At 48.6% G+C, this 27,939-nt stretch overlaps 5 protein-coding genes and 1 long non-coding RNA gene across 7 annotated transcripts; 2 read left to right on the plus strand and 4 right to left on the minus strand.

Annotated features, from left to right (window-relative positions):
* Positions 1-366: 366 nt before the first annotated feature.
* On the minus strand, positions 367-4,854 carry LOC120696866 (NAD-dependent protein deacylase SRT2-like). 2 transcript variants are annotated; one of them, XM_039979889.1, is made up of 11 exons: positions 4,697-4,854; positions 3,810-3,897; positions 3,470-3,719; positions 3,316-3,381; positions 3,177-3,222; positions 2,385-2,545; positions 2,175-2,304; positions 1,610-1,774; positions 1,139-1,266; positions 903-1,002; positions 367-817 (listed from the first exon to the last, which is right to left on the minus strand). In XM_039979889.1, exons 1-11 carry the CDS (start codon positions 4,739-4,741, stop codon positions 764-766), a joined length of 1,233 nt encoding a protein of 410 aa, XP_039835823.1. In that variant the 5' UTR covers positions 4,742-4,854; the 3' UTR covers positions 367-763. The 2 variants fall into 2 exon arrangements, with proteins under 2 accessions (XP_039835823.1, XP_039835824.1); XM_039979890.1 differs by having other exon boundaries at positions 3,810-3,852; positions 4,697-4,847.
* An 808-nt stretch (positions 4,855-5,662) lies between these two features.
* Positions 5,663-7,391, minus strand: LOC120696867 (probable pectate lyase 4). Its single transcript, XM_039979891.1, has 3 exons — positions 7,051-7,391; positions 6,603-6,954; positions 5,663-6,449 (listed from the first exon to the last, which is right to left on the minus strand). The coding sequence occupies exons 1-3, from the start codon at positions 7,262-7,264 to the stop codon at positions 5,921-5,923; spliced, it is 1,095 nt and encodes a 364-aa protein (XP_039835825.1). The 5' UTR covers positions 7,265-7,391; the 3' UTR covers positions 5,663-5,920.
* A 145-nt stretch (positions 7,392-7,536) lies between these two features.
* On the plus strand, positions 7,537-10,306 carry LOC120696868 (DNA-directed RNA polymerases II, IV and V subunit 10). The gene is made up of 4 exons (XM_039979892.1): positions 7,537-7,755; positions 8,334-8,392; positions 9,845-9,939; positions 10,024-10,306. The coding sequence occupies exons 1-4, from the start codon at positions 7,720-7,722 to the stop codon at positions 10,047-10,049; spliced, it is 216 nt and encodes a 71-aa protein (XP_039835826.1). The 5' UTR covers positions 7,537-7,719; the 3' UTR covers positions 10,050-10,306.
* A 796-nt stretch (positions 10,307-11,102) lies between these two features.
* Positions 11,103-13,857, minus strand: LOC120700361 (serine/threonine-protein kinase CDG1-like). Its single transcript, XM_039984579.1, has 7 exons — positions 13,397-13,857; positions 13,194-13,333; positions 12,723-13,100; positions 12,185-12,603; positions 11,978-12,057; positions 11,558-11,876; positions 11,103-11,468 (listed from the first exon to the last, which is right to left on the minus strand). The coding sequence occupies exons 1-7, from the start codon at positions 13,855-13,857 to the stop codon at positions 11,202-11,204; spliced, it is 2,064 nt and encodes a 687-aa protein (XP_039840513.1). The 3' UTR covers positions 11,103-11,201.
* Positions 13,858-20,253: 6,396 nt separating this feature from the next.
* On the plus strand, positions 20,254-22,337 carry LOC120696869 (amino acid permease 3-like). Its single transcript, XM_039979893.1, has 3 exons — positions 20,254-21,095; positions 21,199-21,341; positions 21,436-22,337. Exons 1-3 carry the CDS (start codon positions 20,294-20,296, stop codon positions 22,069-22,071), a joined length of 1,581 nt encoding a protein of 526 aa, XP_039835827.1. The 5' UTR covers positions 20,254-20,293; the 3' UTR covers positions 22,072-22,337.
* Positions 22,338-24,630: 2,293 nt separating this feature from the next.
* On the minus strand, positions 24,631-26,874 carry LOC120696870. The gene is made up of 2 exons (XR_005684312.1): positions 26,640-26,874; positions 24,631-26,111 (listed from the first exon to the last, which is right to left on the minus strand). It is a non-coding gene; the product is annotated as an uncharacterized LOC120696870 (long non-coding RNA).
* Between the last annotated feature and the right edge of the window lie 1,065 nt (positions 26,875-27,939).

Genomic DNA, 27,939 nt, shown 5'->3' on the forward strand with positions numbered 1-27,939 from the left:
TTCTTTGTTTTTTTCCTCCTCACGATCACGAGCCAAACTTTTTTTCCTGGAAACATTAGCCACTCGTGTCTGTAGTGTTAGTTTGCTGTACTACTCGCTGATAAAGATTTCTTGGCGACTCGAAAGCATCTCGCCAAAACAAAAACTCTAAAGGTTTGTTGTTCAAAGAGAGAGATTGTCATTTCTGATCTCTCAAGAAACCAAATGGCATGATTGTAGCTCTTGAAAAGCGCTTGTTTATGTCTTCTTTTTTCATAAAACAAAAGCTGTTTTATGTTTGTTAGATATATATCATGACATAGCACAAAAGCCACAAACTTACTCTGAATGGATCCATTTACGATGGAATTTTCTGACTCCGTAACATTCGGGGCAGCACTGAGTAAATTTTATTTCTTAAAAGAAAACATTGCTCTGGTTACAAGCATCGTGATGATGTTGTCTAACGACCTTGGATTCTTTCTTTACATGTTACAACACATTAACATTGTTTTCTTTTTTGAGGAAATACATTGACAATGGTTCCGGGAATGATTACTGTACTTGTTCCCTATGATCAGTTTGGAAATCACCTTTTCTGGGTACTAATGCTCCTGCCCAAACCATGATGTCATTGACCTTCGCGTTCCTAGGACATCTCACAGATAGCCACATGTTTCCCCTTGTCTTCAACACAGCTAATTGTGTTTTCCAAATGTTGTGCTTATGGCCGACGAGAGTCGTCTCACCAGACAAGACGACTTGGATATTTTAACAGCAATGTTCAGCTTATGTTAGGTACAGCTAGACTTCCCATCTGCAGTATTCTGGGCAATATCTGAAGGTGTTGCAGCAAAGCAAAGGAGATCCTCAGTGAGTCATATGCAGTGACACATAAACTAAAAGTAAGAAGAGGCTCTAACCTCCCCGCATCTTGCATTGATTTTGAGTGATAAAATGCTGTCAGCCCTTGTCTCCCCGATGCTAACCGCAGCTATTGGAGCATTTGCTTCGTGCGCAAGCCTGAATTTGGAATTATCAGTCCAATATAATTTAGTCTGACTTTTAGAGATTAGTCATGAAAGAAGAAAATTTCCGCAAACATGATGGCAGGCTCTGGATCATAAGCGTTAAAATCATTGTTTATTTATTATGATACCTTGCCAGCCTAAAAGCCGACATTGTCATTAGTGCCGAGCCAACCACCAAAAGTGCATCACAATTTCTTGCGGCCTCCTTAGCGCTCTCAGCTCTCTCTTGAGGAACATTATCACCAAACATCACAACCTTCAAGTATCAGAAATAACATGTTAAATAACTTTGAATTTTCATATTCACTCATTAGTAAAATCACATTGACTTGAGAAAGAATGCCAGGAAATTGAATAAAATATTGACACTTTAATTCCACTTCTAGTCATCGCTTGACGGTAAGACTGGTCACTAAGAGTAAACAAATCATATTTGATGAAAATAAAATTAATTTTGCTGCTATCAAATAATTTAAGATACTAAACCTAGATGGCTAGATGTGGCTTAGTATCATTCTTCTAATAGTTCAAACTACAACTCAGCATACTACTATATGAAGAAATTGATTCCACGAGTATCAGGGTAAAGAGAATCTCACGTCAGGTTTTAGCACTCCATCACATTGATGGCAATTAGGAATTTCAAAATCCTGTTCCCAAAACTTCTCATCAATCTCAATATCACCATCAGGTCGCTGCTGCATTCCAAAACTTTTGTCTGAACCTGGTTGTGCCACTTCCAAACTATCGATAGCTTCAGCCCACTGCAGACACAACAGTAATAGTTAGCCCTCCAGGGCTACTGAAACCATCAGGTCAAATCAGGAAAAATAATAGGCATAATTCACAATAAGATTTGACTAGCAAGTAGCATCAATCATCTATAGAAAAATGTATTGCTCTAGTGATCAACAATACCATCTCTTGTCGGAGCTGGCTAAATGATAATTACAGATGAACCATGTCTGAATAATTCAAAATGAAAAGGCAAACATATATTAAATTTATTATATTGAGTCAACAACTTTACAAGGAAGTGAACATCATCATCTCTTTAACTTTATGTCTAATGTGAGACCAATACAATTCTAAAGGGCTCATGTGAAACAAATACAATCATCAACTTGAATAAGAAATATAGTAAGTATCAAATGGACAACAAACCTTTGGGTTGAGGTCCTTCACTTGCTCCTGGAATGACTCTCGGCTGATGGATGTACCACAGTCTAAACAAATTACCTCATATACACTCCCATGCAGCTCAAGTGGTTTACTTCCAGCACGATGATGCAGCCTAAGTCACATGTGCAAAATCTGAAGGTGAAAAGGTACACTTACGTTCGCCATTAGCAATAACACAGCCCAGCTCAATACCTATCCACATTTTGGGTAACCATCATGTGAACACGACCAATCCTTTCTAGAGATGCAAGAGCATAATGCGCTGCATTTGGTTGTGCTCTTGTGAACCTCCTCCACCCAGCATAGCTCCTAGCCCAGTACCGCCTCCTAGCTCGAATAGACCGAACAAACTCCTATTATGTTCAAGTGATAAGTAAGCAACGATAAAACAATCATGGTAAATTGATTGGAGGAATGAAGTACTGTAAGAATGATTTCAAATTGAAAGGTTCAACTAATCAAAAAATTGAGGTAAATATAAGGTAAAAAAATAAAAGGATCCCACAAGTTATACACAGCTTACAGTTACAGAGCATGGCAGAACAATGATAATTCATGAGGCCTACATTGATAAAACATCACTACAGGCTTAAGATTTGAATAGCACCTTATCTAAAAATCATGACTCCAGATAGTTATACAGCTGAACGAAGTGAGGAGAACAGAGATAACTTGTTATGTAATATAGCTTATTGTAACGCAAGAAATAAGTCAATAACCAATGCAAGCAGCCTCTTTTTAGGAGTCTTGCGCAGAGATAATGGATGCAAATAAACACAGATTACACAGTCTGTTACTTTTAAGAGGCAAGTTTAAAATATCAGGCTTGTAATTCAAAGAACTTTATAAAAGATATCAGTGCCCCTTCTAAAATGGATCCATAATGAAAGAAATAAAAATCTAAGTAAGCTTGTACCAACAAAATGGGGGAAATCTGAAAGGTGTCAACAAGAGATGCCATTTGACAAGCAATGCTAGGCACACCTGATGAGTAAGTGGTTTGAAACCAGAACTGTATGCACCATTAGGACTGCCATAAAACAAGAATTCCGCTAGTTAGAACATAGAGAGTAATGGGAAGGCTGATAATATGGTTTAATGACAGATCTAGCAATGCATGTACCTCCTGTAATCAGGAATTCCAGACTCAGTGCTCATTCCTGCTCCAGTTACCACCATGAGCCTTTTACTGAAGAGAGAAAAAGGTAATGAACCTCATTTCGCTTCAACCACAGCTCAGAAACATGACAAGGAAGTTCAAATACAGAGGGTCTTACCTCTTATCGATAAACCGATACAGTAGGTCCACATCTTTAGAGGTTGGTGGTTCTGAATCAGGAACTATACGTTTATCTCTTAAAAAATGGATATAAGTTTCACAATAGTCCTTAGGTGCAACGGCTGATGAATGGTTATTTCTTGCTTGCAAGGAGCGAAAAGAGTATCTCAAGGGGAGAGGGTTTCCCCTTCTGTAAAAAAGTCCATTGTTCACTAATCCTTGGAAATTGCAGAACTGAGCATACGATCCTGATATGAACCAATTTCAAGTAGTTATTACAAAAGCAAGAATCACTAAGTAAACCCCCATTAAAAAAGGATTCCTCTCAAGCAACTTGCCTCTAGATGCTGCCTGCAGAGCACCTGTTAGGCCTGCAAATATCTGAGTTCCATTACATGTGTAAGTTGGTTGCATAAAAACCTCAACCTATCCAGTCAAACAAATTTATATTTAGAAATTACAAATGCAATTGCATTGGTGCATGACTAGCCAAAATATAACCTAAAATTGCTCCAAGAGAATTCAGTTACAGCGGTACCCATGAACAAAGTGTGGGTCATTTTACACGATCTTTGTTCCCTGCTATGTCATGAGTTTAGTGCCGCAGATGAGCAAGTGAAGGGAAGTGACACACAGTCTTCCCTAGTTTGACTATGGATTCTTGTTTGAGGTGTCCAATCTCATACCAATTGTATCTATCTACTGTTGGAGTTTGCATTGCCAACTGGCAACTCATTGACGAAATGGGTTCAAAGTTGCATGCCGCAAAAAATCCATTTGGGGATGTCCATCAGTCTATTAGGGAGCCATTTGGGACAAGTATGAGCGCATACTAACCCATACCAATGTCAGCTTATAAATCTTGTTCTGAGTTGCCATCAAGCTCTGAAATTGCGGATCAGTTTCAATAAACGAAATTCTTCCAATTAAACAGCACGACAGTCCTTCCTGCCCCATTCCTATCCCCAAATCCTATCAAGGCTCCTGATATTTTTTTTCAAAAAAAAATCCTCTAAGGGCTCGGGCGGTCGGGCCTCAGCTGAGAAATAAATTGTTAACCTCTGCACTGATCCACCATGTGCAGTCAATCCGCACACTATCATTCGCACGGCTTAAAGTAAAGTAAGCCAAGGAAGAGTGTTTTGAGAAGAGGAGGAATGGGAAAGGGAGGGAAAATAGAGCTCCGCAGAAGCAGAATGGAGAGAGCAAGTGATTAATTGATTACCGAAGCCGAAGCACGGTAGGCGTGCCCAGCCGGGGCCGGCGCCATCGGGCGCTCCGGCTGCTAGGTGAAGAGCGGATCCTCTCCGGCGGGCGGCGGCGCGCGTGACGTGGAGGCGCGGTCGCCGCGTGGTCCGGCCGCGGGGCAGTTATATAATGTCGGTCTGTTTGGTTGCGAAATAAACAAGGGGGAAGAGACGAGACCGACTTCTGTCGTGCCATTCCTCGTCAGCAGTTACGTTGGCCGCTTCTGTTTATCGAGCGGTATCACTTTTGTTATTATTTAATAATTAATATTTAATTAAAAAATTCGTCTTGTTGTTTACTGTTAAATTATATAATTAATTATTTTTTCAACTACGTATATATCTAAATATTCAATGTGACGGGTAATGTAGATAATTTTTTAGGAACTAAACATGGCATATATAGAAGTTTATTTATCCACTTGACCTGAAAAATTGAACGACGTAGAGGTCCAGGAAGCCTAGTGAAATCAAATCGGATTGTATAGGGTTAGCATCGCCCAATTATCATGCTCGGACTGTGAACTGATAAGCAGCAGATGGATGGTTTTCTTTTACTCTGCTGTCCTCGTTGCCTCGTCGGAAATGGTGTTCAACACTTTAATCCATGGGTATTGGCTCTGTAACTTGAGTCTTTCAGATGCCAACACTGGAAATGAATTGCAGAATCAAAATACTCTCTCTCAGAGATGCTTCACCTGAGAGACAATGTGTTCTTTGATGATTTCGATGAAAAAGACAACGCAGACAAACAGGCATTAGCTGCAGAAAAGGCAGGATGTAACTGTAGAAGAATAAAGAATTAGGACGCACTTGCTACATGCATCATCCCTGAGCATAGTGGTTAACAACACCGCCTAGATTGTCACTTCCTAGCTTCCATATTTAGGACAAAGCTGACAGCAAGTTCATCCTCGGAGATGGTTTGTACTTCTGTTCAACTGTTTCATCAAAACAAAAGAAAATGTGTAGGATTTAAAATTTCCAGCAGTTTGTTTACCAGTTTTAAACTCGATGTTACATGTATCCAACTCACTTTCAAGACTATGTCGTGAGAGGAAGAAGACACAAGCGACAAACAAGGTTAAATTCCCTAGGGATGCCATACATACAATTGCAGAGCAATACTGATAACTGAATACTTTCCTGCCAAGAAGAAGCAATCCGTGATGGGGGGGAAAAAAGAAACAGAAGAATGAAGTCTAGCAATCATCAGGAGGCCTTGGCACCGGCTGCCATCCGGCACAGAGCTGTATGATGTCCTTGAGCGCCGGCGACGCTGGCTCCATGGTCCAATGCTGGTAGTAATCCTCTGGTCTGTAGACAGCTTCGTGTGCAGCCCCACCGGGGCCACCGACCAGGCAGGGCAGCGCCCCATTGAGGAAAGCGTCCCCTTCCGACCTGATGGACCCGGCCACCGTATCCTCTCGGTCGCCGGCCTTCTCCGGCATGTACTTGAACACGGTGGTCTTCTTCGGGGGCCCTCCGCCTGCCTCGTAGATGTTGCACTGGGACACTAGCTGAGCCTCGACGCTGGCGCAGACGGCGTAGATGCCCCAGCTGCGCGTGTAGTTGTTGTAGAGGTGGACCTTGCCGAAGCGGAGGCGTGGGTGCCGCTGCCGCGTGCCGTCGAAGAAGCAGTGGTGGATGGTGACCCTGATGCAGCGGTCGCCGACGTGCGTGGGGTCAGCGCCGATAAGCATCGTCTTGTCGTGCCGGGCAAAGTGGCACCTGCAGCAACCAATTGTATTGTTTGGGTGTTTTGGTTCATGAGCTCCGAGATCATCCATGGATCGTTCGTTGATCGCATTGCAGATCCGTGGTACTTTAGAACACCAAGTACAGGAATGGAATTAAAGACTCCATTAAAGAGGGGTAGGAGACCTTGAGACCGTGATGTCCGTGCTCTGGCGCGTGATGTCGATGAGCCCGTCGTCGTAGTCGGCGAGAGTGCATCGGTCGATCCAGATGTTGGTGGATCCGGGCTTGATCTGGATGCCGTCGACGTCGTGGCCCCGGCCTCCCTCGAACACCAGGTTGCAGACGATGACGTGGTGGCAGGTCTTGAGCTGGAGCCCCTTGCCGGTGAGCACCACGCGCTGGCCGCGGCCGTCGATGGTCTTGTGGGAGGAGACGCGGAGGTAGGAGTGGAGGCGGATGGTGCCGGACACCTCGAAGACTATCCACAGGGGCTCCGCCGCGCGGCACGCCTCCCTCAGGCTCCCGGGGCCGTCGTCTGCGCTCAACTCCCGACACCCCGCGTCGATTCAGAAACCAATCGCTCGTTACAGGAACTGGGGGGGGGGGGGGGGGGGGGGTCTCGCCGCCGCACCTTGGAGGGACGTGACGTGGTAGACGGCCCCGTGGAGGCCGCCGATGGCGGGGCGGCCGAAGCCCTCGGCGCGGCCGGCGAGCGCGCGGAGCCGGTGGTCCGCGTCCTGGTACGGCATCTCCACGCCGCCGTGACCCTCACCGCGAGGATTGCGAGGGTGCGGAGGCTGCTGCTGCTGCTGCTGCAAAGGAGGAGGAGGAGGAGGGGGATCCATGTGGTGAGAGGCCGAATTCCTGAAGACCAGAACTAATGGACGCCCGCCCGCCCCAGTCACCACCGACGGCGGCGTTCCGGTCCGACGCGGCGACGGTGTCGGCAGAGGTTTCCTTTTTTTTCTTTTTTTCTTTGAGAGATGAGAGAAGAGAAGCGGTGACACTTGGCAGAGAAAAATAGTAGTGGGCCGGATCCAGAAAGGCCCAAGTGTTCCGGTCCATGGAGTATGGGCCATGCATGAGGCTTTTAGATGGAAGAAGGGTCCAGAAATAGATCAGGCCCAACCATCCAGCCCAAAGGCCCATCTCATGTGCTACTACTACTCCTAGCCGCCGCCGGTCGCTGCGAGCCTGGCTGCATCTCTCGCTAGCTCTCCATTGTTTCGTTCAGCCGGGCCTTCTCCACGCCGAAACCCTTCCCCTCTTCATCCGGGTTCCGGCGGCGGCGGCGGCGAAGATGATCATCCCGGTGCGCTGCTTCACCTGCGGCAAGGTAACACGCCCCTCCCCGCTCTCCTCTTGTTCACGCGGCCGCCGCGCGGGCCGGTCTGTGTTGCGTTTCTCTTTCACCTAGGCCCTAGGGTTTGAGTATCTTCTTCCAGCGACAGCTTGCAACACCTCTCCGGGCCTGCTGCGCCCACGCACGCCACGATTCGATATCACCGTTTGCTCGGGGTACCCGCCGCCTCTTCTAGGCTCTGGTTATGGAAAAATCGTTCCAGTTGGCATTACAGAAGTACTTAGCAATTTTGGCATTTAGCATAAATTTCGGACCAGTAATTAGTCCGAAAAATCCGTGGGATAATATTTTAAAATAACTCCATTTTATCCAGTGTTGGTTATGGAACTAATTCCCTTATTTGTTCTTGCTTGTGGGTACTGATTTTTTGTGCTATTTCGTTAATTGTTTGGGGGGCATGCCTTAGGTTTTGGTTGTGAGCACCTTCACTGGGGTCTTGGTTTTTTGTTTAAAAAAAAGGCTTATTCCTGTTCTGTCAATCTTGCGTTCACTCAAGGGGATTATTGCCACGGCGAGGTGAACTAAAAATATGTTTCTTTTGTCCGTTACAGGTGATTGGGAACAAGTGGGACCTCTACCTGGACCTCCTCCAGGCCGACTATACGGAGGGGTAAACTTGCCTATGCTCATGGAATCCTACATGGCAGTTTTGTTGCCGCATCTCTCAAGTGTTTGCTTTGGATTGTGCTGTGTTTGTTTATGGGCAACAAGTTTGCAATGTTTGGATTGCTGAGCTGCTTGGTCAGTAGGGGGTTCTTATTAAAATAGTAGAAATTTTCACACACATTTGGTGCCCTCAACATATGTGATGCTCCTGGGCTAGTTAATACGACTACACAAGTCAAGATAAGCGAAAATGATATATTTGCCATGCTTCTCCTTCGAAATGTGTTTATTTAGTTCTGATACAGCAGCTCTTAATTAGCGTTTGTGAGGAAATCAGGCACACAAGATCACTTGTACATTATGTCATGTGTGATATGGGTCAGTGATTAACCAGCACTAGTTATGACACTGACTGTGCAACTTGCATATTTTCAATACTGACCAGATGCCTAAATCCTTACCATTTGCCATTTGGAATTGTAAATAAAAAAATAAATGTGCTAGTTAGTATCAAAACTTTGAGCTTTGCGTCGCAATGGGTTAAGATTTTTAATCTGCTGATGGTCAGTACTCTGCTAAATCAGCATATGAGGGGTTCTTTCTTGGTTCGACTTGGTTCGGCCCATGGGAGAAAGTTTGGAAGACTTGGACACCACCCAAATGTCGCTTTTTTATGTGGCTTGTGGCCCATAAGAGATGTTGGACAGTGGATCGCCTAGTTCGCCGGGGTCTCCCCCATCCCACGCGCTGTCTTATGTGTGACCAAGCAACAGAAACCATTGATCACCTCCTTGTCCACTGTATCTTTGCAAGGGAATACTTACCGATTTCTCTCACTGGTTGGCCTTCAGTCCCTCTCCCCTCAGTCCACAGAAATCTCCTTCTATGATTGGTGGGAAAGGGTGAGTAATGGTGCTAGTGGCCTCATATTACAAGGACTCAACTCTCTCATAATCCTCGGGGCTTGGACGCTATGGACTCAACGAAACAGGTGTGTTTTTGATGGAGGTGCACCTCATATGGATGACGCCCTGATCATATCCAGTGAAGAGCGAAAGTTATGGTCGTTGGCAGGGGCTCGAGGAATTTCCTTCTTGACAGGAATAGTTTCCTAGTTTTAGTTTAGGGTCGTCTTTAAATTATACATGGGTGTGTCTGCTTCTTGAGGTTTTTCTGTTTGTGTGTGTTGGCGTGTTTTGTGAGTGTTTCGTGTTGGCTGGGATCTCTTCCCTTTTTTCATCTTCTTAATATGATGATGCGCAGCTCTCCTGTGTTTTTTGAGGAATTTTTTTTTAAGCTGCTCAGTTTCCTGAAAATTATGAGCATTGAAGGGCTTATTGTCCTTCTTTATGAACAAACTGATCAATTTGTACTTTCTAGCCTGTATCAACATATGTTATTATTTGGAAAGTTATTACTCACTAGCATGCTTTTCTTTGGTGATTTCTATTGCCAGAGATGCTCTGGATGCTTTGGAATTGGTCCGCTACTGCTGCAGGCGAATGCTCATGACCCATGTTGATCTCATTGAAAAGTTGCTCAACTACAACAGTAAGTTGATTTTTGAGCTTCTATTCAAGTTAAAATTTTCATTTACCATACATCATGCATAAATGGCTCAATTTTTTTTTTCAGCATTGGAGAAGACTGATACAAACTAAAGAGAACACGCCATGCTCCACAATCACCTGTTTCTTAGTATGATAGTGTGTGGTATGCTGTTTCTTCTGTACCGGGAGAAGCTGGTTGTGAGATAATGTTAATTTAGTTTGCTCATGAACAAAGGACGTTTGATGTGCCGTGCATGTTGCATCTATGCTATGAACTTGTGATGCTGTCAGATATTTGAAGCGATATAACTGTTGACCAAAAACTAGTACGTTGGTGTGGATTGGATCTATAATGTTTTTGTTTCAAATTTTTTGTTAGATTTCATCTAGCGGTGCATGATTGTATGTCTCTTACTACTGCCTTTTTCATAGAGAACGCACTACACATGCATGTTCCTCTGTGTATGTCTCCTTCCAGCTCACCCAGGTTGCCCCTCGCCTGAAATCAAACTATGAAGATGGCCTCCTGTCAGCGTGCGCTGTGCTTCAAAAATACTGTAGGCCAAATCAATCTACGAAGATGGCCTCTGCTTCGCAAGATATGCAACTGCCATCCATGTGCTTGAAGGTCGTGCTTGCTGTATGATTGTACCCACATCATTCTGCTGCATGTGCTTGTGCAACTTGCACCTCCAAGGCCTAATCAGACAACAATTTGCCTCCCATTTCCGTTGACTTGTGATGAGTTTTCTGGGACTGGCCTGTTCAGATTCCCCATTGTTGTACTTCACGCCTGCACCTGTTGACATCAATTGTACTTTTCAATCGCATCGTGCGCGGACGGGACATCCTTTTTTTTTTTTACGTTTCTATATCTTAAAGTAGGCTATATTCAATCCCTACGAACGGTAGAGATGGCGCAGCTGCAATCGTCAATCTGAGTAGGCTATATTCAATCCCTACGATCAAGGTTAGTGCTCCAGTTAAAGAACTTCACCCTCCCGCATGAAGAAAGAAAACTTTGAATCTCATCGTCTGGTGAAAATTCTAAAACCTTTATGAATCTTGATGGAGGTGATAGTTGCTAGGTCAAAACTGTAGGATTGCATTGCTTTTGAATATTTTCATGTGCAACCTCCCATCTAACAAACAAAGATAAAACTTACTCCTTAGTATACACCAATGAATCTGTTGCTAAAAAACAATGAATAAAAAGAATGCTCTATGCACACAAAAATGGCGATCGCCGCACTTGTGGAGCCTTCAGCCCTCGAAGCTGGAGGACCGGCTCCATCTCCCCTTGAGGTACTCCTCCAAGGACATGTTGGCGCCGATGAAGTCGGCGCTGCCGACGGACGAGGCGTCGTCGTCGATGACGTCACGCAGCGCAAGGTTGATGTACGACTCGATGTCCTTCTTGTCCGGCGAAGTCGCCACGCCGCAGCCATCATGGTCGTCGTCGCCTGGCACGCCGACCTGCGACCTCGCCCACCTGACGGCGTCGCCGTCGCCGGCGAGCAGCTTCACCACCTGACGTTCAGGAGCGGCGCGTTAGTTCATAAATGGAGTAATGGACAATGCATATGTTCGGTTTGTTCAGAGAGTGGAGAGGTGGTTACGTTGATCATGCTCGGCCGGTGTTGATGCTCTCGCCGGATGCAGAGGGCGGCGGCGAGGGCCATCCGCTCGACCTCGCCGGCGTCGCCGTCGGCTAGCGGCAGGCTCGGGTCGACGAGATCCATGAGCTTGCCTCCTTGTATGACGGAGCTCGCCCACATCACGAGGCTCTCCTTGCGGCTCTCCTTGCGGCTGCCCTTGGGCCCGCCGGCGCTCACCGGCTTCTTCCCAGAGATGAGTTCGAGGAGGACCACGCCGAACGCGTACACGTCGAGCTTGTCGCTCACCTTTCCGTGCATGAAGTACTCCGGAGCCAGGTATCTGCCACGAAACAGGATAGATAGAGGTCACCAAATTTGTCAGGCGATAGCGTCAAAAAAACGTCCTCTCGGCGACATGATCAAACAAGAGCGGAAACGCACCCGAATGTTCCGGCGACGTCGTCGCCGGTGACCTGCGCCGCCGCTTCGTCTGCCCACATCGCGAGGCCGAAGTCACACAGCTGCACAGAGAAGAGGGAGCTCAGTCGATGTCAAATTCACAACTCTTCCGCCGTCAGAGGACCATATATACTGAATACTGAAGAATTTTTGCTACTACTGAAATGTGGGAAATGACGTTGTCGTCACCTTCGGTTCGAAGTCGTCAGCGACGAGGATGTTCGAGGACTTGATGTCCCTGTGGATCACGGCTGGGCGGTGGTCTCCGCCGCCGTGGAGGGACTCGAGGGCGCGCGCGGCGCCGACGGCGACCTTGAACCTCTCCGGCCAGCCCAAGGCGCCCTTGCCTTTCTTCTCGGCGTGCAGCATCTCCTCCAGGCTGCCACGCGGCATGTAGTCGTACACGAGCATGAGCTTGCCGCCGTCGATGCAGAGCCCGACGAGGGACACGGCGTTCCTGTGCTCAACGCAGCTGAGGATCTCGATCTCCGAGATGAAATCCTTGGTCACGTCGTCCGAAGATTTCAGGACCTTCACTGCGAGCTCCTTGCCCTCTTCAGTACAGCCCCTGTAAACCCGGCCCGCACCGCCTTTCCCGACCAGTCGATCTGCACAGCACAATCAATTCGTCATCGTCATTTAGCTAATTAATAGGATTTCATCAGAAACAAAAAAAAAAGATCGGTCGTGATCTGTGAGAAATTTTCAGAATAAAATGGAGATATACCTGGAGAGAAGCCATTGGTGATCTTGGCTAGCTCCCTGTAACTGAAAATTGTGTACTTGGATGAGTACTTGTCTCTGAGTGAAACCAGCTCTTCTGGAAGTTGCTTCTCCTCGTCCCCTTCATCGGAAGCCTTGTCTGAATAATAAGCCTTGTTTAGGAGAGGACAGCCGGCAGCCAATTTGGGCGACTCCAGCGCGTGACACCTCCCCGGGCCCGGCGCTAAGGTGACCCTCGGCGAGACGAGGGCCCTCATCGTGACGGACATGTTCCGGCGCAGAGACCGGCCGTCGCCGATGAGCATGTCGTCCTGGGACTTGTCTCCCGTCGTCCTCCTCGCGTCGAGTATCTTGCGGTACAGCCGCCGCGGCGTCTCCACCACTGCATCGTTTCGTTGAAGCGAATTTTCGATGAGCTTAAACTGAAAGAGGCGGCTAAATTCAGATGAAATGGAACAATGTGATAGGTGCGTACTTGCGGTGTAGGGGCTGAGCAGCTGGTGGTGGTGCACGGCGTCCTTGCGGTAGACGACGGCGCCGTTGCTGACCGCGGTGACCATGCAGCTCGGCGGCACTCTCTTGGCGCAGTACCTCGCGACGGCGGTGGCGGACGATCTGTGGATGATCACCAACAGGTAGCGTTACTGATTACTGGAGAAGAGGATGTTTCAGGGAAACGAACTCCTGATCGGGGAAGGGCGTGGAGGTTTGGTAGGTACCCACCCGGAAGGCCTGGAGGTGTTGGTGACGCCGAGGACGAGGTGCGCGGCGGCGGAGGAGGTGGCCTCGGCGACCAGGGCCCTCTTGATGGAGGGCCCCTCGCAGAGCCTGAGCTCGAGGTCGATCTGGTTCCGCTCGCAGTAGCCCCTGTAGGCGCCGAGCACGGAGGCGAGCGAGTCGCGGGCCCTGAGCTTCTCCTCCGGCGCGGCGTCGGCGGCGGAGTGGGTGGCGGAGACGTGGAGTGCGATGACGCGGTCGCCGGCGGCGGCGGCCTTGACGAGCGCCCAGGTGAGCAGCTCCCTGCCGGCGGCGTCCCGGCGCAGCGCCACGAGCACCGTCCTCCTCCTCCCGCCGCCCAGGCCCGCGCACCCCAGCGGCGACGGCGCGAAGCGCGCGAAGGAGAGCGGCTTGAGCTTCATGGCTGGTCGGTCGCGGTCGATCCCTCGCGCTGTCTGGTTCCTCTGCTCCTGCAGCCCGGCGCGCTGCTCTGCTCCGCACCGCGCTGCTGCTTCGCTGGATGAGTGGAGGAGGACGGGCGGTGGCGGTTGCGTTATATGCGGGCTGGGGGAGGAGGTGGGAGAAGTATGGGAGGGAGGCCGCTCGTGGCCGCTGCGCCGTGGCATCGAAGCTGGCTGCGCGGGCGCCGGAATTTTAAAATCGCTGCCGCTGCTGGCTCCTGGTGTTTGGAGTCGGGACGACGCGGGCTGCGCTGCGCGGGCTTGCGGGCGGTCGCATCCAGCGGTGCCGCCGCGCGCGACCTGACGCTCCAGCCGCCCGATCTCAGGACTACACTGACGGCACCGTGTCTCGTTATTTTATAAATTCCAAAAGGCACGGATCGCAGTACAGTTGAATAGTTGATTATACCCGTTATCCTAGATCGCACAATTTGAGTGGTTGACCTTCTTTCTCACAGGAGAGATAACAATTAGTTAGAGATTACTGCTCTTCATGACCAAATGGTGCTTTCTAAAGAGATCCACTGCAGTGCCCTCCAAAAGACACACACAGGAAGTGATCAACTGCATCATTTGTCTCGGTTGATGGGGTTTCTCCGGCATCCAAATTCAAACTTCTCTTCGGCTCGACTTGTGTCATCTTCTTAGTGAAAAAAAGCTATCCAGTTTAAATCTGGAGGGCTTTGTTCTTGGTTTCGATCTCGTTTCAGCTCCATGTGTCGGTTTTGAATAACTATCAAGTTTAAATCTGGAGAACTTTTATGGCGCATAATCTACTACCTTACTCCTTCTAATGGACGGTTGGATCTTTTCTATACTACATACTGCTAAATGACAGTATTGTGCATTGTAAAAAAGGCATATGCGTCAACGTTCGTGGTAATGTTTCTTCTTAGCTATTTAATAGATTACAGAAAATGACTTACTTTTCAGGAACAAAACTGTAATAATTTCCCGTTGAAAAGATAGGCAGCATTTCGATCGTGTAGTAAGAGCTCTGGAAAAAGATAGTTGGTAATGTAAAAAAAAATCAATTGAGAGAGCTGGCGGCGCAGTATTGTGAAGCCCACAATATTATGCAGTCCCGTGCTCCACAAGAAAAAAAAAAGATTTCTAACTTTCTGAGCTAGATAGGCAGTGAATTGTAGAATCTGCCGTGCCGTTGCAACTAAACTACAGTTGTTTAACGAGTTGAGGTGAAAAACTTTGACTAAACCCCTGCCTTTGACGTGTGCATTCGTCTAGAATGGAGTCAAAGGATTGACCTATTTTTTTCTTCTAGTTTATGCCGCTCTAGGTGAAGTCATGGGTTTATTTACCAGACTTGGAATCTTGAGGCTGCTGCAGCCTGCAGCCTAAAAGGACAGTCTTCACCAAACTATCACTGCATTCGGCTGGTCTCTAGCCCTCCAGCGCTACAGTTTCTCCCTCTCACATCGCTCCAGCTCCAGCCTCCAGCCACCAACCAGGTAATAGTGTTTTTCTCTCACACCACTCTAACCTCCAGCTCCAGCCTGCCGAACGCAGTGTATATATATTTCCTTTTACTTTCTAAAACTTGAAAGAGAGACAGACCATCCGATTAAAAACTCATTTGGATAAAATTCGTTTATGTAGAAACTGGAGACAATTGCTCAGTCATGTAATTTGGATAGAAATAAAATGTGATTTTGGGTTAAAAAATGAAAATTGAACTACAGATGTCAAGAAAAAGAAAGTTTCAAGTCCTGAGTCCTGACGTAGGTAGGCCCCTGGAGGCCTGTCACTCTCGCAGTCTCTGAACAGAGCAGCACACGGAGTTTGTAGCATGTGGGACTTGGGAGGATGTCATGGGCTCCTTCCGGCCCATGCTCCAGATTCTGGTGGGCCTGTTATACGGCCCATGCTCCAGATCCTGGTGGGCCTGTTGGCTTGCCTAATTCGGCCCACTGATATGTCACAGAAAAATACGTGCGTGTTTCGCTCGGAATATTTGATATTTGGCGAGCGCTCGCTTCATGAGCTTTATTATACAGTGATAGATCCCCCTAAAAAAAGAGAAATACAGTGATGGATAAAGGAAGTAACATAATAGTAACTTGTCGAAACTCGTAGCCTGATATGAATCAAGCTTTATCTTGAAAAAAATCAAAAGTATAAGACCCAAAAAATTGAAGTGAAGATCTAGATCCGTGTAGGTATAAAGTTAGTTGGCGCCGAAAATCGTAACGGAAATGGCAAAACAAAGGGCAGGTCAACCCAGTAGCCGTGTCAAAGTCAACCTAGACCTGGAGTCAAAGCCAGAGTCGTCTTATATATTCTGTAGTGAGTAGTAGTATTGTATACGCGCTGTAGTGCAGGCAGAGGCAGGTCACCGCGCGTGCCCAGCATATGCTTGTAAGCAGGGCCGTACTAAAAATTCTGGAGGCTGTGCCGCGCCAGCAAAGTCCGGAAGGCGGAAGTGCAAACATTGCGACTCGCATTGTGCTTGACGAGCGGTGACGGCGGAAAAGAAAACGATCGCGCAACGGTTTGTGGATTGGATCGATAGACAACGACGACCTCTTCCTTGACATAATTGGGCCATAGTTAGCTTCGTATTGAAACAAAAAATAACTAAAATAAAAACTACTAAATAACTATATCTATTATACTCATTATAGTCTGGGGGCCCTGAAATTTGAAGACCTTATGCGATCGCACGGGCCTAAAAACGGGCCAAATAGCTTGTAAGTATATGATAATGATGTATATAACGCGTCCCTAGCCACACGTGAGGCACGAGCGCCCGACCATCGATAGATGATCCGTTAGCTAGCTACAGCACTACAGCAGCACTGCTAGTGTCTAATGACGAGACCCGGAGACCAGGCTTAACCGTGTGTTACGGCCGGTCCGCGGGCTCGCTAAAGCTAGTTGATGCAAATGCAAGTGGGTGGTGATCGATCACTGTGCGGAGAGGTGATTGGATCCAAACCAAAGGCAAAGGTAGGGGGAAAGGGAAAGGAAGCACTGCCAAGCTCTACAGTAGGCAGTAGCAGTATCGAGATAGCACTAGTACTGTGATCGAAAGAGACGGGTGCACCCGATCCACTCTATCCGCTGATTAATTGTCAAGGATATGCATGGATCGGCGACGACCGAACTAACTAATCACATATAAATAAATAAATCCTAGTAGCTTAGTAAGATAGAGATACCCTGCTCAGAGATGTGGACGTAGGGGTGGTAATGGGTCATAGCCCTAGTGGCATCTTCGCAGTCCAACAAGACTCTTAAACATTTTAGCTCAAAGTTATATACGATTAGAGTTCGATTCTTTTAGTGCCCGGCTCTTAGATTTTTTAGTTTAAAATTTTAAACCCTTTATCACCCCTAGTGGTAGGCATGCACCGCACGAGACTCAAGCACCAAACTAAACTTTTTTTTTGTTATTTTGAACGAACGAGCACAGACCGAGCACAAACTAAATTTAATTGGCCCTCCTATATCTATATATACTCCTATCTTATTAATCATGCATGACAAGCCGTACGTATAGATATACTCCTATCTTGTTAATCATAACAAGCCGTGAATAAAATTAAGTTAATTATTTGCATACCGTCTGCACCAGATTTTTTTCCTCTAAAACTACTAATACCTTTAGCAGAGACAGACACATGGACCAACATCGACAAGAACGGCAGGTCACAAGAGGAGCCCGCGCCGCACGTCGGAGGTGAGTTGAGTTGTTCGGTGCTTGTCCGGATCGTGTCCATCTAATCACAACCACCTAGCTAGGCCCGCCTACAAAGGGAGGATAACTAGTGGGCTTTAATTTTGATGCCCAAAATCGCAATCTTAATTTCCACATCAGTAGCCAGTGATTTGATTCCTATAACACCGGGCCGGGCCTCCACTCCACTGACAGATTCCGTTTCCAAGCCTAAAAAGCCACGTGCGTCTGTGAAACACAATTGTTCAACATACTGGACCCGACCAGATCGAGGCCTACACCTACTTAACACGCATGTAGTGGTGACTTTCCACACGTGCTTCTCGCCCTGGGCACGAAAAACCGAGAACCGAGGACCGAACCGAAAAAACCGAGAACCGGAGCCGAACCAAACCGAAACCGAGAATTTCGGTTCCATTTCGGTTCCTGGTTCTCAGGAACCGAAAATACTCGGTTCGGTTTCGGTTCCAAAATCGGTTAACCGAAGAACCGAGCACATCACACATTCAGCCCATAAACCTATTAGATGGCCCAAGGCCCAAACACAACCCTACCTCCACTACCTACCAGCCCACCACCGCCCCACCAGCCCCCATCAGCCCCCATTCCCCCACCCCACCCCCACGGCCGCCGCCTGCCAGGCGCCGCCGCGCAGGGCCCTCCCCGCTCTCCCCGACCTCCACCGAGGCCCCTTCTCGGCTTCCGCCACGTCCCCTCTCCGCCCCGGGCCTCCACCTCGCCGGCTCGCCCTCCCCGGCCACCGCCGCTGCCCGCCTGCCCCTCCTCGTCCCCGGCCTGCAGCCTCCGCCTCGCCCTCCCCGCCCGTCGCCGCGGCACCTCCCGGCCCCGGCCTCCACCTCGTCCTCCCCGCCCGCCGCTGCGGCACCTTCCCGGGGTGCAGTCTCCGCTGCGGCAGCGGTCCCCTCGGCGGCTGCAGGAGCCGCCTCTTCTTTCTTCTCCTCGACGGCTGCCGGAGCCTCTTCCTTCTTCTCGCCGGCCGGCGCTTCAGCAGCGGCGGCGACGACGACCGGATCCCGCCTCGCCCTCATCGCCCGCCGCCGCGGCACCTCCCTGACCACCGCCGCGGCCCCTTCCCGGCCGCGGCCCCGCCCTCCCCAGCGGCCTCCAGCGGAGCATGCGGCCAGCCGCGCGCGCGGGTCGCGACGGCGTTGCGCCTTCCCGGCAGGCCAGGCGCACGACGGCCAGGTAGCCGTGGTCCTCGCCCATCGACAGTCCAGGCGGCGGTGGTGGCGCGCCCGTCCCCTGCAGGGAAGCCGCCGACGGCGAGCGGCGGTGCGCGTTCCTGGGTCCTCAACAAAGTTCGGTTTCATCGGTTTTAACCGAAACCGAACTGAAAGAACCGAACCCGAAATTTCTCGGTTCCTAGTCTTGAAAAGAACCGAACGGTTTCTGTTTTTGAGGAACCGAACCGATCGATTCGGTTAGAACCGAATGCCCAGGCCTTGCTTCTATCTATCCTCACTCGTCAGGTCTAACATCGGACCAGAGAGCGCTAAACCCAGCACAGGAACTTTTGGCCGTCCATGTCGTGCCTCAATCATCATGGCTTCCTTTTTTGAAGCACCCAGAAATATTGGGGAGACATTTAAAATTTTGGACATCCACGCTGACCGGACTCAACGCAAATGAAACTGCTCGAGTAGTCTCGAAACACGCCATACTAAAGCACTCACACCACACGCACGCACACACACGCCTCAGCATCCGGTGGGAAAATCCCGCGTCGAGCAAAGCTCGAACGCAGGACCGGCGGCCTCCACACCTGGAGTGCGCGCCAACCGAGCGTAGCTCGGTCCAACAATCCAAGGTAAGCTGCAGAGATGGAAGAAGAGACAACGACGAACACCACCGCGCGGATCGCAGAGAGAGCGGCCGAGTGACACCGCCGGTGACCTCACCTCACCGGCCGGGTGGCCGCTCTGCCGCTGCCGGCGCACTATCAGTCAGCACAGAATAATTTCGTTGCCTCCTCACGTGTGATGCCGCACGGAATACATCAGTAACAATTTTTACTTTTACAACGGGATAATTAGTTGAAAACTCCTTGTGTCTCAATTATTATTACGAATCGTTACGAGGTAGCTGTGAAGATCTGCGGCGTCGAGCTCGGCGTGCCCATGGCGCTGACCTGGTTGCCACATCAGCGTCAGGTAAGATCGCCAAGTAAGATGGCCACCGGGATGGCTACTTATGCATCTGGATCCAAAAACATAATTCGTTTCTCCAGATATTTATATATTAAATTCTTTAGCAAAAATAGTTAAATAGTAAAAAAAAAGACGGCAAGACGAGGCCACGTGGACCATCAAGCCCGTTACATGTATATGCCGCGCGCTTTGCAACAACTTGAGATGTAGTATGGACCTTTCGAAATCCACCAAGCTTGAACACGTATTTTGCAGTTTTTTCTAAAAAAATATCATCAGGGCACTTCATCTTGGACCGAAAATTACATTTTTGTTGCCACACCAGAAGACAAGGGGGGAAAAAACTGGTGCAGCCGGGCTGCAAACTTCGCCCGGTGCAGGCCGTCCTGGATTCTCGACAGTGTGATGACGTTGCTTTAATTTGCCGCCGAAACAAAAAGAAAAAAGATCGGAAGGAAATAAATTAAATGCAGAGACGCAGGCAGGCACCACAGCGCTGACCAGCAGCCCTCTTCCTCCGCCCTCCAGCGCCATGGACACGGCTTCCTCTGGCTGCTGCTCTATATATACGGCCACCACTTCCTCCACCCTTTCCACACACAGCCTATCTCCTCAGCCTCACAAAGCCTCACTCGGCCCAGACCATCCAAGAGCTCGCTCGCAAGCTCGGTGGTACCGACCGATGGCGACGCCGAACAAGCACGCGGTGGCGCCGATGGAGGTGTCGGTGGAGGCCGGCAACGCCGGCGCTGCCGAGTGGCTGGACGACGACGGCCGCCCCTGCCGCAAGGGCACGTTCTGGACGGCCAGCGCCCACATCATCACGGCCGTCATCGGCTCCGGCGTGCTCTCGCTCGCCTGGGCCATCGCGCAGCTCGGCTGGGTCGCCGGCCCCGCCGCCATGCTGCTCTTCGCCCTCGTCACCTACTACACGGCCACGCTACTCGCCGAGTGCTACCGCACCGGCGACCCGGAGACGGGCAAGCGCAACTACACCTACATGGACGCCGTGCGCTCCAACCTCGGCGGCGCCAAGGTGGTGTTCTGCGGCGTCATCCAGTACGCCAACCTCGTCGGCGTCGCCATCGGCTACACCATCGCGTCCTCCATCAGCATGAAGGCCATCAGGAGAGCCGGCTGCTTCCACACCAATGGCCACGCCGACCCCTGCAACAGCTCCAGCATCCCGTACATGATCCTCTTTGGAGTTGTGGAGATCCTCTTCTCTCAGATACCCGACTTTGATCAGATTTGGTGGCTCTCCATCGTCGCCGCCGTCATGTCCTTCACCTACTCTTCCATCGGACTCTCCCTCGGCATCGCCCAGACTATTTGTAAGTTCTTGATTCAATAAGATTTGGTTTTTGCACAAGATAGATATTTATTGAAGTTATTGACCCAATCTTAGATCCTGATCAATAATTAATGCAATTGCAGCCAATGGTGGATTCAAGGGAAGCCTCACCGGCATCAGCATCGGCGCCGACGTCACCTCCACGCAGAAGATCTGGCACAGCCTGCAGGCTTTCGGCGACATCGCCTTTGCCTACTCCTTCTCCAACATCCTCATCGAAATCCAAGTAAGCAAAAGCCTCCTGCGCTCAGCTCTAATTTCAGTAACTTGCAATTGCCCTGTTCCTAATCAGGGCTACTCTGTTTCAACTCTTCTTTCAGGACACCATCAAGGCGCCGCCCCCGTCGGAGTCGAAGGTGATGCAGAGGGCGACGCGGCTGAGCGTGGCGACGACGACCATCTTCTACATGCTGTGCGGGTGCATGGGCTACGCCGCGTTCGGCGACGCCGCGCCGGACAACCTCCTGACCGGGTTCGGTTTCTACGAGCCCTTCTGGCTCCTCGACGTCGCCAACGTCGCCATTGTCGTGCACCTCGTCGGCGCCTACCAGGTCTTCTGCCAGCCCATCTTCGCCTTCGTCGAGCGCCGCGCCGCCGCGGCATGGCCGGATAGCGCCTTCACCTCTGGGGAGCTTCGCGTCGGCCCCTTCGTGCTCAGCGTGTTCCGCCTCACGTGGCGGTCGGCATTCGTGTGCGTCACCACCGTCGTCGCCATGCTCCTCCCCTTCTTCGGCAATGTTGTCGGGTTCCTCGGCGCCGTCTCCTTCTGGCCGCTCACCGTCTACTTCCCCGTCGAGATGTACATCAAGCAGCGCCGGGTGCCGCGCGGCAGCACCAAGTGGATCTGCCTCCAGATGCTCAGCGTCTGCTGCCTCATCGTGTCCATTGCCGCCGCCGCCGGGTCCATCGCCGACGTGATCGACGCCCTCAAGGTGTACCGGCCGTTCAGCGGTTAACTTAGTAGGACATGATATAGGCTTATAGCTAACATGATACCAAAAGAGGTATTCATACTCCCTCAAAAAAAAAAGAGGTATTCATGCACTAAAAAGATTCTAGATGATAAGGAGGGAGACAGAGTAATACTAGAGCTGCACACATCTGGACGCCAAATCACTGGGACAGTTGGTGTAGAGAGAGAGCATAGGGGTGGTACCAAAGGCCTGTTTGCGAACTCTCCACTAAAAAAAAGAGCTCTACTGCACAAACTCCACTCCACCAATTTTATTTCATTCTATTTGGTTATTGTGTAGCTCCACTCCACCAACTTTAGTAGGCCATCCCAGCGCAAGCTAATGGCCCAACACCCTCCCCTCCACCGGCCCATCTCAGCCCACCTTTCTTCCCATCACTTCCATGCGAGCCCCACTATCAGGTGCTTCTTCCACCAGCAATCGGCTTCCAATCACCGCGGGCGGCGACACAAGATCGGTGGCGGCGCGACCACGACGGATGTGCTCAGCGTGGGTGGGGACGCGAGGCCGGTGGGCTTCGCGCGGGGGTGGGGTGGGGCGTCGACGGAGGGGCTTCGTGCGGCAGCGGGGCTCGGTTGCGGAGGGCTCAGCGGCGGAGGAACCGGCGGCAAATGGCTTCTCGCGACGGCGGGGCTTCGAGCGCCAGGGGAGGCTTGGCAGCGAAGCTTCGCGCTCCGGTGGAGGGCTTGGCGGTGGGGCGCTGGAGACCGAGGGAGGAGCGCCGGTGTTGACTTTGTCTTTTTTTGTTGAAAGGGTATGGATATATACATAACCAGTGGCGTGGTGGGTAATTTCCACCAACTCCATGAGCTCCAAGAATTGGTGGAGCACCTCTTGAGGAGCTCCACAAAAAAAGGTGAAGTAGAGTCAATTTTTGGTGGAGTGGAGTGAAGCTGCTGCTTGTGTTTGGCTAATTTGTGCGGCCATGCGGGTGGTGTACACCTTGCCGCTGCCCATGTAAGGCCAGGTCGCCTATATAGAGTACCATCAGGTACCCGCGCATGGCTTATTAATATAACTTGATATCTTGGTTTCATTTTTTCTTTTTCTTATGTTCATGCTCTTGCAAAATACAAACCGCACGCAGGCAGTCTGCACTTAGCTTTCCTCTTATGATGAGCATATAACATTGACAAAATGATTGTCATGTTCAAATGCACAGGGTACAAATGGAGGGAGACTTGTGACTGAATTTGTGTTGTTCTTGTTCATGGGATCAGCATCTTTTCGTGTTCAAACTGTGGTCGGTTGTTTTTTCCAGGAAAATTTGATTTGTATGCTCAAGCATGCAATGCAATAACATGCTGCAAAGCACCGTAATAACAAAGATTAAAAGAAGCTAGCTAGTGGAGAACCGGCAAGGGAACTATTTTTTTTAAAAAAACAAAGACTTGCAATAATAGCCGTGCTACTATATATAAATTTCCTGTGAACGACTTTGTGAATTTAGTACGGCACGTGCGCCGAGATAGAGGGAATGGAAATGGAGCACGTGCACAATTGACTACTCTACTCGTTTGGGAATGAAATGGGCCAATTGAGTTGCTTGCTATCTTTGGCACAAAGCGGCAGTAAAATGATTACATATATATAAAGTCTGATCCGGCAGTACGTATATTTGTAAATTTGTGTGTGTGCGCGTATATAAAGCGAAAAGCGCACATAATATATTTATGATTATGTGGGAGTGAATGGAACATTTGAGTGCTTTGTGGCTGCTGGGCCGGTGAACGACGTGAACGTACATAAAGGTGGTGTGGCCTTCCTAGATCTTTTCGAAATTGGTCTTTAGCTTTTGCGGCCGTCCTCATGCGTACGTTCACCAATTTTTTAATTATTATAGTCGCCGTGACAGTATACACCGTGTTCGGCAGGCTGGAGCTGGAGGCTGGAGTTGGAGTGATGTGAGAGAAAAATACTGTTACCTGGCTGGTGGCTGGATGTTGGAGCTGGAGTGATATGAGAGAGAAATACTGTAGGGGCCGGAGGCTGCAGACCAGCCGAACGCAGTAATAGTCGGCACCAAATTAAAAGGGGCCCATGGCCCGGGAGGATATATGTCGCCCGCGCTACAAATTTCGGATCCATCGCCTGAAGAAGGAGCATGTCCCATTTTGGGCTGTTTTTGGCATATTCGGCCCAATAGTCATTGTTGTGGGCTATTTTGTTACCTGGCTGTGAGTTAGTTGCATACGGGACAAGCTAGCTGTGGTCTGTAGCCATGCGAGTTTTTTATTCTTTGTTATTCTTCTATATATATATATACTAGGTTTATACCCGTGCATTACTACGGGTATATAATTTTTGAACAAGATAACAATTATTCTGAAATAAAATCTTGTGAAACATCTAATGGTCAAATGACATGGTGAATACAAACACAAAAGAAAGATGCTGACCAATAAGGATAAAACTATGCTAGGAAAACACATAGTCGATCGACTAGCACAAGATGTACACTTTCTAAGACAATTATCTCTGTCTTAAGTTAATAATTAGTTGTGTCTAAATCTTCATTGTCATGTGAGTTTGGAATCAAAATTGAAGAGTGATTCATGCATAATATATTGCAAGTATTCAAGATAACTATGTGTTAGGACAAATGATCTGGAACCATCTACACCATTTACATAGAAACTAATGCAATCCGTTTGATATAGGTCTAAGTAAGGAGTGGAAAAAATCACAATGAAATGCGAACTCCTTGTGTTCATACTGAACTTTACCGAAACAATATGTCAAAATGATCTAGGCAAAACAATCTCTTTGCAGATCAATGGGTAGGGAGTTGTTGCTTGCTTGAGCCTTCACTCTTGATGAGCAAACAAATTTGGCTAGGGACCTGCATAAGACAAGCAGTTGATTAGAATCTCCTTTTTAACACGTAACGTGAGAAAACCAAGGATAAAAAAGCATTTCAAGCACGTGCGCTCTATCGATGCAAGAAGTAGCAATGAAAATGAAATGCTACAGCATGGGCAGAAAACAAAAGGCAATCACATGATGATGGCAGAAAAAGGAGCGAAATCCTTACAGATATATCCAATCACTGAGAGAAGATCTAACACAAATATAGTTGTCAGCTCAGAGGTTGATATAAAGTAAATTGCATTAGTATATAAAGTAAATTGCATTAGTAGACAGATGGGAGACCACTAACAAGTTTTCTAACCACGACCACAAAAACAAAGATGAAGCTATGCTCACACACCTTTGATTGAGATCAAACAAAGTACAAAAAACTAACTGATTTGATCGACCAATGCTCGTCATGCAGCTGTTTCTTGCTGATTGTCTGAATTGCTTGGTCCTGCACCTAATTCTGAACCGAAAACTGGGAACTGCTCACTGTAAAGTCACAAATATTTGAAACACTATAGCCTACCATGATGCAATATAAAAGGGTATCATAATAACTGTGAGCAATCCAATATCTGAGGGAAAAAATCTCTTGCCAGGGGCTACTCAAGCAGGACAATGGTGTTCTTGCCATGAACTCTACGCTATCTATTAGACCAGAGGTTCACTGGAGGAGTATTTGGGTTACAAACCCCCATCCTTAACTTGGTGATTCTATGATGTTCATTAGCGAGAAGGAAAGCTCTAGCTCTAGTATTCTCAACAAGACTAAATTGTAGGTAACTATGTTTGCAGATACTCCACTATTTTTCATCTTCTCACTTTCTCAGCAAGAACAAAAGCCTGCTCAATGGCACCAGACTCTATATAAGCACCGACGATTGAGTTGTAGACATATGCATTTGGTAAAACATCTTTGTGTATCATATCATCCAAGATTGCTACAGGTTCCGAGATTTTTCCATGTTATTGAAATATGACTTCAGTGCATAAATATGTTATCAGTGTAGCAGCTCACATACCACTCCTATTTTGCATCAAAGGATCACCATTATTCAGTGTAGCAGCTCACATACCTTGGCAATTCACGTTCTTGCACGTGACCACTTGGACTTGTCAGCCTCCTGATTTTAGAATGTTGAACGACACAAGTTCTACCAAGTCTGCCAAGCATGATAGGAAAATGAAAAAACAGAAATAAACAAGCATATCTTGATGGATAAAAAAATTTATCTCAAGTTGTTAGCATTTCACAACAGTAGAAGCAGGTTCATACAGAATATCTCAAGCAAGCCTGGTGAACATAAAAGAATGCGGCAATGAATGTTTCAAGAGCTACGCCCTACGGTATCCATGACCATACAGTAATAGAAGTAGGAGACCGTGCTGTAATCAAACAAGCTAACCCACATTAGACCCTAAAATACAGATAAGTACAAAAGCAGCCACTAATGAAAAAAATGGAGTACTCGCCACACTCTCAGTCAAGCGCATAAGTGAAAAGCACCATAGTACTCACAGGTAGTTTCAATATCTAAGCGTTTGAATGTGAATTTGGTGATCAGAACTATATATTTGCTATGAGAAAGAAAAACTAAACTTGAGCCACAGAATTACGGAGCTAAACCAACTTGAGGTCCAAGGTGAATGGAATGCAACAAGACTATAGAGTGTGACATTTCATCAAACACCTTGCGGGCAGTCAAAGCAATGTGGTTGCGCCATAGCCTTCGATTGCTCACAAGTCACAAGCCCCTCGTTCCTCAAGCATGATCCCAACATTCGAATCACGAGTTTAACGGCACTGGCACACCACACAGAAGCAGAATCATGAATCTAGAGAGCAAGGAGGACGCATAAGTAGTAATAGAGCGCTTGACACGCCAAGCTGGCTTTGCTGCGGCCGCTGCCGCTGGTCTCGCCCAAGTGCCCTGTAACGAACATGGCACCATTTATGTCATTTCGAGTGATTTTGGTGATCGAATGACAACACAACACTTGGACTAATATGATTGTTTAGATGATCATTCTCAGGCTTTTAGGTTCAAGTGATGACAAAGAGAAAGAGAAGATAGGCGTAGCAAGGCCCAAAGGGCCGCCCCTACGGGGGTTCCGCCCAAAGCTCTTCGGATCAGAAGCACCGGAAGATCCGACGCCATGGGCATCGGAGCATCCGGTGGTAGTCGGAAGAACCGACGCCATGATGTTTGGTGCAGGATGGAATCGAAGCCAAGTCAGCCTTTAGGCATCGATTGAACCGACGGTCCAAGAAAGGGCATCGGTGCATTGGCCGTCCTTTGTACCAGAGACGATGTCAAGTGCCCAGAAGAAGTTTCTTCAGCACCGGTTCAACCGACGGTGCATCGGTGCATACCACCGGTGTAATGACGTCAGTGTCCAGGAGAAGATTCCTTCAGCACCGGTTAAACCGGTGAAGCATCGGTTCAACCGGTGGTCACTGCGTCAGCTGTCAGGAGTTCAACGGCTACTTCGGTTTATGAGTGACCGGAAGAACCGACGCTACCCCTGCCAGAGGCATCGGTTCTTCCGGTGGTACGCAGATTTTCAGCTGACCGTTGGAGCAACGGCTACAAGACTTGGTGGCCTATATATACACCTCACCCCGGCCATTTGAAGATTGCTGGAGTTGCTGGACATCCCACACGCACCCAAAAACATCTCCAAGCCATACAAAAGCATCAAGATCATATCCTTAGCCCTTAGCACACTTTGAGAGTGTTGTGTAAAGGATTAGCTCATAGTGAGTGAGATTGCAAGGCTTAGAGCCTTTGTGCTATGGTTCTCTAGTGAACCAAAACAAGAGCTTGGTACGCCGGCACCTTGGAGCGTGAAGCTCACCGGCAACGTCATCGACCCTCCGACTTGGTGTGGAGCGGCGACGACATCTTTGTGCGGGGGACGTGGAGACCCCCATCCTTTGTGGAGAAGCTCCTTAGTGGAACCCGGGGCCAAGGTGACCGTGATTGTGTT

Source organism: Panicum virgatum, chromosome 3K, assembly GCF_016808335.1.
Source record: "Panicum virgatum strain AP13 chromosome 3K, P.virgatum_v5, whole genome shotgun sequence".
In the NCBI taxonomy this organism is placed as follows: domain Eukaryota; kingdom Viridiplantae; phylum Streptophyta; class Magnoliopsida; order Poales; family Poaceae; genus Panicum; species Panicum virgatum.

Excerpts from the sequence above, each read along its gene's own strand:
- LOC120700361 (XM_039984579.1), bottom strand. The coding sequence starts at position 13,857 with ATGAAGCTCAAGCCGCTCTCCTTCGCGCGCTTCGCGCCGTCGCCGCTG. Across the intron at positions 13,334-13,396 it reads CCTTCCCCGATCAGGAGTTC|ATCGTCCGCCACCGCCGTCG; the intron begins GTTTCCCTGAAA and ends GATCATCCACAG. Across the intron at positions 13,101-13,193 it reads GCTCAGCCCCTACACCGCAA|TGGTGGAGACGCCGCGGCGG; the intron begins GTACGCACCTAT and ends GAAACGATGCAG.
- LOC120696866 (XM_039979889.1), bottom strand. The coding sequence starts at position 4,741 with ATGGCGCCGGCCCCGGCTGGGCACGCCTACCGTGCTTCGGCTTCG. Across the intron at positions 3,223-3,315 it reads GGAATTCCTGATTACAGGAG|TCCTAATGGTGCATACAGTT; the intron begins GTACATGCATTG and ends GTTTTATGGCAG. Across the intron at positions 2,305-2,384 it reads GTTACCCAAAATGTGGATAG|GCTGCATCATCGTGCTGGAA; the intron begins GTATTGAGCTGG and ends CATGTGACTTAG.
- LOC120696867 (XM_039979891.1), bottom strand. The coding sequence starts at position 7,264 with ATGGATCCCCCTCCTCCTCCTCCTCCTTTGCAGCAGCAGCAGCAGCAG. Across the intron at positions 6,955-7,050 it reads CCACGTCACGTCCCTCCAAG|ACGACGGCCCCGGGAGCCTG; the intron begins GTGCGGCGGCGA and ends AGTTGAGCGCAG. Across the intron at positions 6,450-6,602 it reads ACGGACATCACGGTCTCAAG|GTGCCACTTTGCCCGGCACG; the intron begins GTCTCCTACCCC and ends TGGTTGCTGCAG.
- LOC120696868 (XM_039979892.1), top strand. The coding sequence starts at position 7,720 with ATGATCATCCCGGTGCGCTGCTTCACCTGCGGCAAG. Across the intron at positions 7,756-8,333 it reads GCTGCTTCACCTGCGGCAAG|GTGATTGGGAACAAGTGGGA; the intron begins GTAACACGCCCC and ends TGTCCGTTACAG. Across the intron at positions 9,940-10,023 it reads AAAGTTGCTCAACTACAACA|CATTGGAGAAGACTGATACA; the intron begins GTAAGTTGATTT and ends TTTTTTTTTCAG.
- LOC120696869 (XM_039979893.1), top strand. The coding sequence starts at position 20,294 with ATGGACACGGCTTCCTCTGGCTGCTGCTCTATATATACGGCCACCACT. Across the intron at positions 21,096-21,198 it reads CGGCATCGCCCAGACTATTT|CCAATGGTGGATTCAAGGGA; the intron begins GTAAGTTCTTGA and ends ATGCAATTGCAG. Across the intron at positions 21,342-21,435 it reads ACATCCTCATCGAAATCCAA|GACACCATCAAGGCGCCGCC; the intron begins GTAAGCAAAAGC and ends CTCTTCTTTCAG.